The 15,086-nt window shown below is 39.7% G+C and overlaps 1 protein-coding gene across 1 annotated transcript in view; it reads right to left on the bottom strand.

Moving 5' to 3' along the window:
• LOC307046397 (NIPA-like protein 2) overlaps positions 1-14,624 on the bottom strand; it is a gene marked incomplete at its 3' end in the record, with an annotated part of 53,998 nt that extends 39,374 nt beyond the window's left edge. The window contains exon 1 of the mRNA XM_079692791.1: positions 14,432-14,624. Within this exon, the coding sequence (XP_079548917.1) occupies positions 14,432-14,494 (63 nt within the window). The 5' untranslated portion in view covers positions 14,495-14,624. The remainder of the gene's footprint in view (positions 1-14,431) is intronic.
• Positions 14,625-15,086: the final 462 nt, after the last annotated feature.

Below are 15,086 nucleotides of genomic sequence, written 5' to 3'. Positions count from 1 at the left end.
CAAACATCTTTCATTTTGTTACTTTTTTGTAAAACTCTTTTAGTTTTAAACCTGATGTTTATAAGCTTCTTAGTTTTTGCAACAGTCTGTAAATATACACAACTTTATAATAAAATGCACACATTTACCTTTTTCTAGACTAAACACAGGTATGATCCTAAGTTAAACACATATGAGGTAATCATGAGGTTGTTAACATCGCAATTTATCAGTGGATATCTGCTGGAACTACTTGTAAACAGCGTCTTTCCTGACGGACACACACAGCATTGAGACCGGTCAGGTAGAGACCGGTTGTCACTACCCGATCTGCCCGATCTGTACTGCGCATTTGCGAGATGGTCCGCCATATTGGACAACTACATACGGCAACTCTAATAGGACACTTGACACAGTGGCATTTGGCAAAGCAGAAAAAGAACACTAAAAAAACCGAGAGAGATGAGTTATTGTTATTACAACGTGACTTCACTATTATTTAACAACTCTTTTTATTGGGTTCTTTTATTTGGGGTTAAGTACATTGTCAGAATAAGTGAGAAATGGATTTAACTTATTTTAGACAGGTTTGGAACAGCACTTAATATGGCGGACCCTCTGCGCGAACAGAGGGGGAGTGTGTAGGGGTAGGGTGTAGGGGGTGATTTGGGATTGGGCCAGTGAGATGAGTGGGAGAGTGTGTGAGAGAAGAGGATACACAGGGAGAGAGCTTCCTGTTACAAGAAGAGCAAACACAGCCGCGAGGCGGAGTCACTGGGCTTTGGCTTGCGGCTTACACAAACATTACACACTTTACCTAAGGCAAGCAAGAGACTTCACACAACAAAGCTATCGTTTTTGCAATCTATTTTTTGTTTCACTTTTTAGATTTCACTATAAACAACAATTTTGAAAAGTCTCAATGTCCTGAAATAGCTGAATCATTTAATAGTTGAATGGTTTCTGCAGCTGAAAGTAGGCTGAAGGAGTTAGATATTAAATGTAAGTAATAGTGAATGAATGTGTATTAAAAAGAGAAAAGAAAGTAAAAAGGCTTTGAAAACCAGCAGAATATTTTAACTGCAAACTTTTTAACTAACTTGATAGCGAGTGATCTGTCACCATGGCAACGGCATTTGATGAAACCCCATAATACGATTAGATGTGTTGATGGCTGCAACGTTACCAAACCTGAGAAGTTTTGGGCCGCTTGGAGCATTTTCACTAACTGAAGTTATGAGAAAACCGTGTTTCATGGTGAGCATTGTGAGAGGTTTTCATACAATTCAAGCATAAAATGATGTCCCAGGAGTGTAGGGTTTGGGAATTATGGCAGTTTAAAAAGAAAAATATAAGACGAATTTCAAGCTGTGACATCACACACTCTAGACTTAACGAGCTGTGCAATACACACTAATGTTAAAATCTGAAGAAGGCCTCTTTACCAAGCTCCAAACTAAGTTAAATATCTCAAAAAGTGTAAAAGATATCAAAAATGATAATAATAATAATAATTATACTGTAAGTTTTATAACTGAAGGTCTTGTGATCATTTTAAAGTTGCTGAAAGTATGTGGAAGGAGTAGCATTTGGCGCACGGTATAGTTAAACAAGGATTTGAAGGTTCCTCCCATTGATTTCCATGTTAAAAAAAGAGTTTAAAAAGCTGAATATTTCAAAAAGTATAAAGGTCGTAAACAAGAAAAGTCAAAGCACACATGTCCTGAAGGAGCTGAACATTCTAATATTTTAATGGTTTCTGTAGCTGAAAGTATGTGGAAGGAGTAGCATTTGGCGCACGGTGTAGTTAAAAGAGGATTTGAAGGTTCCTCCCATTGAGTTACAGTTAAAAAAAGAGTTTAAAAAGCTGAATATTTCAAAAAGTACACAGAGCAGCATTCACACTAATGAAGTTGTTACAAAGTGGGATTCAGTTGCACCAGAGAACAATCTACACTTTAGAATTGCTTGTACCCAGATGCAATATGAGCTGAAGCTGAGGGAGCTGGTCTCCCTCCCCAGATTTAAAGTGATCTCAATGAGACGCAGCAGCTATCTTCAGATGCTTTGTAGGATGATGTTTCTGATTGTGGCAGCCATTCTGAGACATCTGGTTCAATCTCTGTATCTTTTAAAATTGCAGTCAGTGTATTATGTAATGTAATGTGTATCCATTTGTACATAAATGCACAAATGGATTTTGTAGTAATTTCTCCCAGCACGTTTTATCCCCATAAGTAATGTAGCGGCCAAAATCATATAGAAATAAAACTGATAATTAACTTAAAATAACACTGCCGCTGAATCAACATTGTGAGATGAGCCACCCCCCCACAACCGACAGGTGTAAAAAAATGTTTTTTTGCAAAAATATTTCCTGTTTATTATTATTATCAGGTAAATGGTAAATGTGCATGTATGTCGTTCAGTATGCGTTTACAGGTGAATAGGTCTGCATTTCCTGCCAAATACTAGCCTCAAAAAGATTAAAATATAATTAATGCAAATAAACTACTTCTACTAATAGTAATAATCATAATCAATTCAATAATATAAATACTATATTATTTTTATTATAATATAGTTGTAATATAGTCAAGACAAAACATGCTTATGACATGCTCAAAAACGGATATTTCTTAAATCTGTATTCAAATGTAGTTCCCTCTGTCAGCAATGTATCAACAACTACACACACATTTTTACATTACATTACATTACATTACATTGCATTTAGCTGACGCTTTTATCCAAAGCGACTTACAATAAGTACATTCGACCAGGAAGATACAACCTTGAAGAAAACAGAATCATATAAGTACATCAGGTTTCATAGAGCCAAACATTTCAAGTTCTACTCAACTGGCTTTAGATAAGCCAGCCCTTTATTAGTATATAAGTGCTTTGTTAGTAATTCTATCGCTCGAAGTGGAGTCGAAAGAGATGAGTTTTCAGTCTGCGCCGGAAGATGTGCAAGCTATCTGCTGTCCTGATTTCAATGGGGAGCTCATTCCATCATTTTGGAGCCAGGATAGCAAACCCACGTGTTGTGGCTGATGGGAACTTGGGTCCCCCTCGCAGTGCGGGTGCAGCGAGCTGTTTGGCCGATGCAGAGCGGAGTGCACGTGCTGGGGTGTACGGTTTAACCATTTCCTGGATGTAGGAAGGGCCAGATCCATTCGCAGCATGGTAAGCAAGTACCAGTGTCTTGAAGTGGATTCTAGCAGTTACCGGAAGCCAGTGAAGGGAGCGGAGGAGCGGCGTGGTGTGGGAGAATTTTGGAAGGTTGAAGACCAGACGAGCCGCTGCATTCTGGATGAGCTGCAGAGGTCGGATGGCACATGCAGGTAGACCAGCCAAGAGGGAGTTGCAGTAGTCTAGGCGTGAGATGACGAGAGCCTGGACCAGAACCTGCGCTGATTTCTGGGACAGCTGGGGACGTATCCTCCTGATGTTGTAAAGCGTGTATCTGCAGCAGCGGGTTGTAGCAGCAATGTTTGCAGTGAAGGACAGTTTGTTATCTAGGATCACACCCAGATTCCTTGCAGTCTGAGTCGGGGAAACAACAGAGGTGCCGATGTTGATTGTTAGGTCAAGAGTGGGACAATCTTTTCCCGGAAGGAAAAGCAGTTCAGTCTTGTCAAGGTTGAGCTTGAGGTGATGAGCAGACATCCACCGAGAGATGTCTGCTAGGCAAGCAGAGATGCGTGCGACGACTTGGGTCTCTGAGCGGGGAAAGGACAGAATAAGTTGGGTGTCGTCAGCGTAGCAGTGGTATGAAAAACCATGCGGGCTAATGACAGATCCGAGCGTGTTTGTGTACAAGGAGAAGAGGAGGGGACCAAGAACCCTGAGGTTAATTAACAAGGGTCGGACTCGGACCCTCTCCAAGTTACCCTGTAGGTATGAGGTGAGGAGGGAAAGTGCAGTGCCTGAAACTCCAAGTTCTTGGAGAGTGCGAAGGAGGATCTGATGGTTCACCGTGTCGAATGCAGCAGACAGGTCCAGAAGGATGATGACAGAGCAGAGGGAGGCTGCTTTAGCAGTGTGCAGTTCATCAGAGACAGCAAGGAGAGCAGTATCTGTTGAGTGACCTGCCTTGAAACGAGACTGGTGCTTTAGGAGAGGGTTTACTCTTGCCTCCTTGAGACGGTTTGGAAAGTGACCAGAAGTTAGAGAAGTGTTGAGGAAATGGGTGAGAAACGGTAGAATATCAGGAGCGATAGTCTGAAGGAGGTTTGAGGGGATAGGGTCCAGAGGACAGGTGGTAGGACGGTCAGAGGTAACGAGGGTAAGAACCTCACTTGGAGAGAGAGGGGAGAAGGAGGTCAGTGTGTGGGTGAAAGGAGGGTCTGGTGACCCAGCGGTGAGTAAAGGTGAGTCAGAAAAAGAAGAGCGAATATCATCAACCTTTTTTTCAAAGTGGTTAACAAAGTCGCTTGACAGAAGGGAGGAGGGGGAAGGGCCTTTCGGGGGGTCCAAGAGGGTGGAGAAGATAGAAAATAGTTTTTGGGGATTGGAATAGGAAGATTCGATCTTATCTTGAAAGAAAGTACTTTTTTGCCTGAGAGATGGAAGCAGAGAAAGAGGAGAGGAGAGCCTGATAGGTTAGGAGGTCGCCATGGTGTTTGGATTTCCACCGTTTCCGCTCTGCTGCCCTAAGGATGGTTCTATTAGCACGCAGTGCGTCATTTAGCCAGGGAACAGGAGGGGACTGACGAGCCTGCCGAGATGTGAGAGGACAGAGAGAGTCCAGAGAGGATGAGAGAGTAGAGAGGAGAGATTCTGCAGCAAAGTTTGGAGGCAGGAGTTGGAACGAGTCAGAGGATGGGAGGGCTGAGAGCACCGATGAGGCAAAGGTAGAGGGGGAGAGGGAACGGAGGATACGGTGGACAGGTGCTGGATGAGAAGAGATTAGGTTGTTATGTTTGGAAAGGGGTAGAGAGAATGAAATGAAGAAGTGATCGGATGTGTGGAGCAGGTTTACAGAGAGGTCTATCAGTATTTCTCTGTGTTGTGGTTGACATGATGATGACTGTTAGGAGTTAAGGGGAGAGGCTGAGCATCACCATGAAATGTGCAAATTGACATAAAAATTAGGGGTGCACCGAATGGGAAATTCTTGGCCGAAACCGATACTGAAAATAGGAAACAGTTGGCCGAAAACCGAATGCCGAAAGGCCGAAAATGATTAATAGAAATATATATATATATATATATATATATAATGTATACATTTTTTACCAATGTTGTTCTGCTACCTGATTATGGAAATATACATGATTATGGCAAAACTTAACTTAAATAATAATTACTATTATGGGTCCATAAAACATTTATTCAGCACTTTTGAATGCATACAGTACATTAATTCCAAGTCAAGTGCATTTTCTTTTCTCTGTAGGATAACTACAACAAAGTGCATTCAGAACAAAGCCAAGGTGCTTTAAAATAAACATCTAGGCCAGTAGGCCTACAACAAAATAGTGTAAATAAAGACTAAGAGCCAGGCCTTCAACAACAACAAATGCACCTATAAGTTTGGTAACCTAACGTGTTGTTGTGATGACGTAATCAAAACGCGGCGACAAGCACGGCGCGCGACCATGCTCGCGGCTGGCTCACAGCCAACATGTCTGCCGCTTGGAGATATTTCAAAATATCAGAGAAAGAGACGCGGATTGCGATTTGTAAAACGTGTTCAGCTGACATTTCTCGAGGGGGTGTAACTGCAAAGACTTTCACCACTTCGGGATTACTCCACCACTTGAAATCAAAACACCCGGACAAATATGCGGAGTATGATCAACGTAACCGGCCGAAAGCCGAAAGGGCCTTTTTAACCATTTTCGGCCGATAATTTTTGGTGGCCGAGTATTCGGTGCATCCTTAATAAAAATGAATAAAAGTGGAAAAGATGGTCCATGTTTTTTGGGCTGTAAACTTTAACTGTTATGTAAGCCAACTAGTCAGACAGTTTATCACTCTTCTTCCTGTACATTAGCAGATAAAAGGCATAACATACTTGAATGAATGTTAAATAAAGAATGCTGGAAATAACTGCATTTCCATTAGCCTATATGCTGTGCAGAGACTGCCTTCCTCATGTCGTGAATTGCAGCTGATGTTTTAATATGGCAATTGGCAATTTCACTTATACAACATTCCAACCCAGTCTCATGGCATTTCGTGTTCACCAACACGATTTTTAATCTATTGATTCGTGTACACCAACACGATTATCCCCTTTTTTTCGTGTTGCACAGCACGATTTTTAAAGCAATGTATTTCTACTGGTAATGTGTTAAGACCGGAAGCTGTGTGGTTCATAAAAAAAAAAAAAATGCTATGCTTTAAGCTCGCTGATTGGATGTTTTAGCCGCAATGCATGTGGGAATTTGGTGTTTATATGATATGAAATTGGAAAAACATTTTAAAAGAATAAAATAATACATAATTCCGAGTGTTCTTGCTTTTCTCTTTGAAATTCATCACATAACGGCATTGTAATACACGGTTCGGCTGCATTACATATTACAGATCTGCCGTAGTTCTTTATTTATAGAGCCCCGATGAGAAGACCTTTGAAAAAACTGGAAGAAATGCCGCCGAAACCGAATACTTGACGTGGATCATAAATATATCAACAATTAAACAACATCTTCAATTTCTCTTCACACAATACGTCTCCTTGCAATATCAACACTAATTCGGCTGACTTTTACATTTGATCTAATTCGTAGATAGGTTATATTTACACCATAATGGTGCACAGCTGATATAAAAGGACTTGTAGTTTTTAAAGATATTACTGATTTTCTTTGAATATAAGAATGTAAATACTGAGTCTGAAATAGTATAGCAATATGCTGTAAAATTATGTGAAAGCATGAATAAAACTACACATCTTCCGATGTTGTACATAAATAAGTGTCCTACACTAATAATACAAAGTTATTATGGCTGTGTGTACCTTGTGTGCACCGCCTAGTGGTTAAAGCACGTTATTGAATTATTGTTTTTATGTGTTATATTTGATCAAAAAAATATTAACAGTACATACTTTCACAGGGGGAAAGTAGAAGGTCAATGATAGAAATATAAAAAATTAAAAATCAAGAAGATACTATAAGTGATCTCTACAATAAAACAGTTTAGTGCAGGATGTACAAAGATATTAATAGGAGGGGGTGCAAAACAGAAAAACGAATTAACCTTTATTTAAACACTAAATAATACTTTAGATTAAGGTCATCTTTTAAATAAGAAAAAAACTTTGGGGGTATCTACGTATAGATAAATATTAAGCTTGACAAAGTACTTAACGTCTAATATATTGCTTTCCTGCCATGTTAACTATGTTGAAGCACTTATTTTAACTGATATACCTATGAATTATACTCTTATGTATGTAGATAGTATAAGAAATGTGCAGAATATGACAGTTTAATGGTGGAGGTACACACATATTGATAGATGTCTTGTAATGAGCTGTTGAGGAACCTGTGACCCAAGATTTTCATTCATTGCATACACCGTAGTTGTGTATATGATATGTCAATAAACCTTTGAAAATCTTGAAATCTTGAAAGGGATGTGCAAAATAGCCATTATACAGTCTTTAATGAACTATTAGTAGAGAATAACGAGTAATGAATATACTTTATTACTCGTTTCCATTCATGTCAATTGCAGATAAATGTTTAGTCTTCTCAAGCACCAACTATCAAATATCTCTCCTGATTGTTGGCACTTGACAATCACCTTCCCTGAATTTTACTCAGGTGTATCTAAAGTCTGAATTAAGGGTTGTTTATATTTCACATCATTAATCAGAATCTGCAAAGTAACTCAAATAAGTGTAGTGGGTACCAGGTTAACCTCTGAATTGTACTGGAGTAGAATTACAAATTAACAATGAGCTGTCATGTGGGTATATATTAATGCTGCGCATTATGGACACAAACGATTTTCACCCATTTATTAATCATATGTTTTACATTTGATAACACCAATGTGTTTAATACTGGCAACTTCTAATTGTGGGAAAAACGAAAACGTTCAGTCGAGACGTCCCATAGTACATTTTGCGAAACACAATAGCCAGCATGTGTAGTTCTGGGGGGGCGTTCGATTCCAGTTTTGGATAGTCTGGTGGTTTTGTTCCATTTCAAACAGCTGTTTGATGCTCGGCGTAACCTTGGCGCACTGCCACTCCAACATCCAATCCAGGAGCTTGAAGATTAATCACGGGGACTGTAGTCCTAAACGATAGCTGGGGATTATGGGTAGTGTATTGTCTTCGGCCATCCTAAACTCCTAGAGGCCTACGTCTGTCTCCGGTTATTTTTATTTTGATATTCAGTTCCTGACGGACGCCAAAAAAGCCAGAGATTATGGAAATAAACCAATAAATAAAAACAAAGATAATTGTGTGTTATTGTAACAGTGTGTTATTTTGAAAAGAATAACAAATTAGAAGGAAAAAAAGATTTAAAAAATACAGATTTCAGTATCCTGAGGCTCTCAGCCCCATTTATTTTCCTCACAGACGGCAACACAAGTCAGAAATTATACGATTTAAAATAAAAGCAATAATTGTCGCTTGATATTGAGTAAGAACATGTTTTTATGAACCACACAGCTTCCGGTCTTAACACATTACCAGTAGAAATACATTGCTTTTAAAATTGTGCTGTGCAACACGAAAAAAAGGGGATAATCGTGTTGGTGAACACGAATCAATAGATTAACAATCGTGTTGGTGAACACGAAATGCCATGAGACTGGGTTGAACATTCGCAAGTTGTACATTTGACTCATACAATAACCCACCTTCGAGTGATGCTCTAGTTTCTTCATGTTTTGTTTTGTTTCCCTCTTGCTTGCGCCGGATTGAAACTGTCTTTTCACCGACATCTCTTCACCTGCACTAGTGGCCGTATCAAAGCCGTGATTGGTCAGATGTTGATTCATTGCAACGGTGTCAGGTGACAGACGTGCTCCCCTTGTCACCTCTCACTATCGCGGGGTGTGCGCGGAGAACTGAGCGAGGAACTGCGCACAGCAGCTGAGGCCCTCTGGGCTGGGCCCCCTGCGCAAGGCGGGGGCCCCATGCAGCCTGCGTGATTGGCCTGTAGGGAGGGGCGGCCCTGAGCGTTCCAGTCATGCACAACTCATGATAGTCTTATGTGTGAAGCCTGAGCTTCAGACAGACTCATACCTTGATCATGCACCCCACATCTAACCTGGTAAGGACAAGTATCATCCAGTCATGTCCTACACACACGCAACTCTAGTGACGGACATTTTTTGCAAGCGTACTGCAAAGAACAAACTATAATAAATTAATCAGACCAAAAGTATGTATAGCGCACTTACGTTAATAAAAGGTGCTATGTTAATTCAAGTTATTATTATTATTATTATTATTATTATTATTAATAATGCTGAATCCTATAGGACACTGAATCTAAGACAGACAGATGGACAGTGTTGCCCTTTGTGTCCACTAACAATGGGGGTCTGTCCCTCCCTGATGGGCTGATCTCCGGAGCCTGTCTGTTTCTGCTCAAAGGTGATGCTACAGAAGAGGTCTCAGCTTGGAGAAATAGGTCGGGCAGGGTCAATTTGATGTTAGGTCAACTGAATAATAAAAGAGTTGCCTGAGAGCAAATTTGTACGACGGAGGCTAGGCTAGTGATATTAGGGCCACACTTAGAAAAACAAAACAGAGAGATTTCGAGAATAAAGTCGTAATAATACGAGAATAAAGTCAGTTACGAGAATAAAGTTGTAATATTACCAGAATAAAGTCATAGTTACGAGAATAAAGTCGTAATGTTACGAGAATAAAGTAATAATTACGAGATTAAAGTCGTAGTTTCATAAGTGACTTGAGAAGTGGACTTGGAGGAGATTGTCTCCTTTCTACATATGTACATGTATGCGGAACTGCACATGTACATGTATGCGGAACTGCAGGACGGAGTCCAGAACAAATGTCCTTACAGGGACAATAAAGTATATCGTATCGTATCGTATTTCTGCAGGAGGAAATGGCTGGTTCTGGCCGACTACATTACATTACATTGCATTTAGGTGACGCTTTTATCCAAAGCCCGCCCATCCAGGATTTGGGCCCGCAGTTTTAATCAGGTCTGAATACAACATTTTAATTGTTTTATTATTATGTTTATGGTTGTTATTTGTAGGGCTCTGTCCTAATATTTATTTTTGTTTTAAACTATGTTGAAAGATTAGTTAAATATAATTTTTTAATTTTGCTATGAAATTCTTAATAAAATTCTGAATGAAAGGCTGCGCGCGCGACTTTTCGGCACATCAGTAACGTTAACAACGAGCTAGCAAGCCAGCCAGGGACAAGGGAGGCTGGCAATCAATTATATTTTGAAGAGAAATTGACTCTCAAGCCGGCTCTCTCACAAACTCCGGCTCTGTGCGCAAGCAGACCGCTGCACACGCTATCTGACTCGCTCAATCTCTCTTTCTCTGTGTCCCCCCGTTGACAATTCAGATTTCCCAGGAAATGTAAGTTTTGGGGTGGGCCCGCCCTGGTAAATCAAATGCCCGCCCAGAGACGTATGTCTGCCGCCGGGTCTGCTTACAATAAGTGCATTCGACCAACAAGATACAAACTTGAAGAAAACCGAATCATATAAGTTCATCAGGTTTCATAGAGCTAAAACATTTCAAGTGCTACTCAACTGGCTTTAGATAAGCCAGTCCTTTATTAGTATATAAGTGCTTTATTAGTAATTCTATCTCTCGAAGTGGAGTCGAAAGAGACGAGTTTTCAGTCTGCGCCAGAAGATGTGTAAGCTTTCTGCTGTCCTGATTTCAATGGGGAGCTCATTCCGATTCCACTACAAGGCTATAGTTCGACTCCTTCTGGATCCAAAGCCTTGATTACAAGTCTCATTGTTTCTTGTAAAACAACAAATCCCCTTTGAACAGCTCGTAGATGTAACCAACGATAGCCTTGTAGTCGGCCAGAACCAGCCATTTCCTCCTGCAGAAAGGAGACAATCTCCTCCAAGTCCGTTTGGTTCTTTCTTCGAAATACCGTAATTTTCGGGCTATAAGGCGCACCTGAATATAAGCCGCAGCAGCTAAATTGAATGATGTGTACATATATAAGCCGCACTGGACTATAAGCCGCAGGTGTTTTAATGTTTAATTACCATATGTAAGTGTTCGTGCACAGAGGGGATTGTCGGGAAAGAGATGGCTGTTTGAGGAAGCTCCCATTTAGTAACATTTCAACAAACAAGTTGCATATTTGCATAACCTATTCAAGTGTTAGCATTTAATGCAATAGTAGCTACAGAACATTTACTGTGCTGTGTAAACTGTACTGTATCACATAGCGTTTCAGACACACAAACTTTTCAACTTTCAAACTTAAACGGTGCGCTCCCAGCGCACGTACTGGCAGTGATCTACAGCAGTGGTTTTCAACCAGTGGTACGGGGACAAACTGTCTCGCTCTCGTAATGTCTGTCTGTTTTGCTCTCGTTCTGTCTCTCGTACCACTCTCGGTTCCACTTTTACTTTTGCGCGCTACCTGTCTCACTCTTTTCCGGCCTCCAACTTTTCCTGCTGGAGCCCGCCGCTTAAAGGTGGGGGGCGCGGACCGGCCATAGAGCCCATAGAGTTAAAGGTGGTGGACTGTAACCTGTAAAATCCATAGATTTAGGAGGTCCCCTAGTGGCTGTTAGCTGTAAAAATCCATAGATTAGCCGCACCGTTATACAAGCCGCAGGGTCGAAAAATGGGAAAAAAGGCGCGGCTTATAGTCCGAAAATTACGGTAATAGACATAGTTTCTTGCACAACCTTTTCAAAGTTCTAATACTTATGATAATCTGATGCTGATGTGCCAAAAGATTAAGTCTTTCGTTATTTGAGAAACCTAAACTAAAGTACTGCTTCACAAGATGCTCCACATTACCCATTTTATTGCAGGACGCTGCTGTTGTCTCCTTCTCAAGTCACTTATGAAACTACGACTTTAATCTCGTAATTATGACTTTATTCTCGTAAAATTACAACTTTATTCTCGTATTACTACGACTTTATTCTCCTAATATTACGACTTTATTCTCGTAACATTACGACTTTATTCTCGTATTATTACGACTTTATTCTCGAAATCTCTCTGTTTTTTTTCTTCTAAGTGTGGCCCTAATACTTCGTTGTAAATTTGAGCATAAAGTACACGCTTACAACATTTCCAACACCGCCTTTGTAAGTTCTTGCTCAGAAGTTAACCTCAATGAACTTGCTGTCTGAACAAAGGCTAAGAGAGATGTCAGATGATTTACTCACTACCAAGTTAGACTTGCAATATGTGATAAACATCCAATAGAGGTGATGAAGAGCACACTCAAAATGTAGCGACCTCATGCGTATTAGGTCGAAGAAGTTTAAGGGCCGAGGGGTCTTTAAAATATAAACGTGATGTGTTGCCCAGGGAGTAAGAATGCACCATACAAATGTTATGGCCTAATGTCCATTACATTTTCATATATTCTGTGTACATTACTTAATATTGTCCTAATGTGTACATGGTGCCTTTGAATATATAAAAGTCAAAATGTATTGAGTAGCTTCACTATAGGTGTATAACAATTATAGGTAATGTTATCCAGCAACCCTTTGCACGAAAACAACAGAGATTGTGGATGTCTTCCTTTCTATGTTTTCATGTCGTAGCACGCGTTCCAACCAATTGGAATATAACTCAGGCGTTGAGAAACTCCTCAACATGTTCAGTTCAGAGACGCAGACAGACAGATATTGTCCCCTGGTCAGGGGATGTTCTCTGGGATGCGGGTAGCTGCGACCATTAGCCAGCTGCTCAGGACTCTTACAGTAGATCTATTCTCTCACAACCCACCATTACTCGTTACACACGCCTCTCATTTCTCCTTCTCCTTCTCTCTCTCTGTCTCTCTCTCTCTCTCTCTCCCTGCCACACCCAGAGGAAACATGACAGAAAGAGAAAAACACTCTGACAGAGGAAGAGGAGCAAAGAATGTGTGTGTCTGTATGAGGTCTGACACATATAGCAGGACATTACCAAACACACACACCCCCCCCCCCCCCCCCCACCCCCCCACAAACACGGAAGACACTTTATATTACCAACTCAAACAGATGTGCACATGCGGGAAAGTGTACTTAAGTCAAAAGTTCCAAATAAAATAAATGTATCAGATTGTGCACTTAAGTAAAAGTAGAAGTACCAGAGTGTAGGAATACTCTGTTACAGTATAAGTCCTGCAATCAAAATATTACTCAAGTAAAAGTAGAACAGTATTATCATCAAAATATAGTTAAAGTACCAAAAGTAAAAGTATCTGGAGAAAATCTTCTTAGTTACTTTACAACACTGCCTGTGACAGGTGTGTCAGGACTCATTACCAGAGCTTTGAGGCTGAGCTTATATTTAGAAAATATGTTTTAAAAAGTATTCTTGTCTCGTACATTAAAGTCACTCACTGTTCCTAAATCGTAATTGTATTCAAAATATGTCTTTGTTTTGTACAGAGCTTAGCAATGATTTTTAATATATTATTCACTGAAAATTAGAACAAATATCCAAAATAGAGAATTCCCTTCAATATAATGAAAGATATTGCAAACATTTCTGATTACAAAATATATTTTTATCTCCAAATCATTCAGCCCTAGTGCCCAGTGAATCAAGAAGATGGAGCTATGTTAGCTTCATCTTAAATAAGTGACTCACCCCATGATGGAGAAATTCTCTTCACATTAACATTGGTTATATCTCAGCATACATACATACATATATATAATACATAATATGTTGACTTAAACTGTGTTAAGACACAATTCTCACAAGGTACAGGGATGAAATTGCTAAACCATAACTGTTTATATTCTTGTTTTGTATTCTATTTATGAATTTGTGTTCGTATGCATTTGTGTATGCACATATGTATATATATATATAAATATATAGAGACCATTCTCCTAACTTGCCTGTATATATTATATGAATGATTATATAAATTATTCAAGATTATAAGTATACATTTATATTGTATGTTAACATATACAGTATTAAGATGTAAAAAAAAGAAAAAGGGAGAAGGGGTCGGATTAAATAAGTGTAAACTTCTTCCAACCCCTTTTCAGATGTGTAATTAGCTAAAACTTTGTTGTTTATTGATATCAGACAATGATACTAAAGATTATTTAATTATTAATTAAATGTTTTGTTTTGTTATTGCATTCATTTGTATAGTACTGTATCATTTCTGTATCACCTTTTGTTTCATTTGTATTTTCTTTGGTTTTACACGCTCGAAAAAAATAAATAAACTAAACTAAACTCCCCAAAAATACTCATGTAATGCATGATCCACTCTGGAGAAACCTATCCCCTGCCAAAGACTCACCCGGAGAGGGTTTTCCAGTATGTGCGCCCTGTGAGCCGCATCTGGAGAACTTCCATTTGCCATGTTTTCCTTGTCGTTTTATAAGGAAATACCACTTTTCTAGATCGCAGCTCCTACTCTGGTCACATATTCGTCTTTTGTTCTCCACCTCATGTCTTCATCCCGTCCCACGTCCCTGTCGCCTAACTGGGAACAGAAGGAAACGCTCCCCACGTTCGGATCAGAATGGCTGCTGACTTCATGTACGGTCGGAAAAATCGTTTTTTAACTTAAGTTATAAAACATCAGGGATGGTCATGTTTTAAAAACGTTGCTTTTTTGTTGGGGTGGATAACAACAATACAAACAAAACAAAAGTAGAGCATCAACTGCAGCTACACATAACATTGAAGATCCATCTGATTGAAATTATGTTTAACTTCTATATACAACATTGCAAGAGGCACTTGAAGGCAGCATAAACGAACAGGTGCAGTTCCTGTTGCGCATGGAAAGAGCGCTCTAGCGCAGAAAACCACATCCTGGCATCATAAACAAAACATAAATGAACAGTTATTTGCCTAATGCAGAACTTAAATTGAAAATAAATCCTTCAATGGCCCCCCAGACTTGATTTGGCTACCATTGCTGTAGTTGGTCTTTAAACACTTTGCCC

This window comes from Notothenia rossii, assembly GCF_949606895.1.
Source record: "Notothenia rossii genome assembly, chromosome: 7".
In the NCBI taxonomy this organism is placed as follows: Eukaryota; Metazoa; Chordata; class Actinopteri; order Perciformes; family Nototheniidae; genus Notothenia; species Notothenia rossii.
This window is presented reverse-complemented; position numbering and strand designations above follow the sequence as displayed.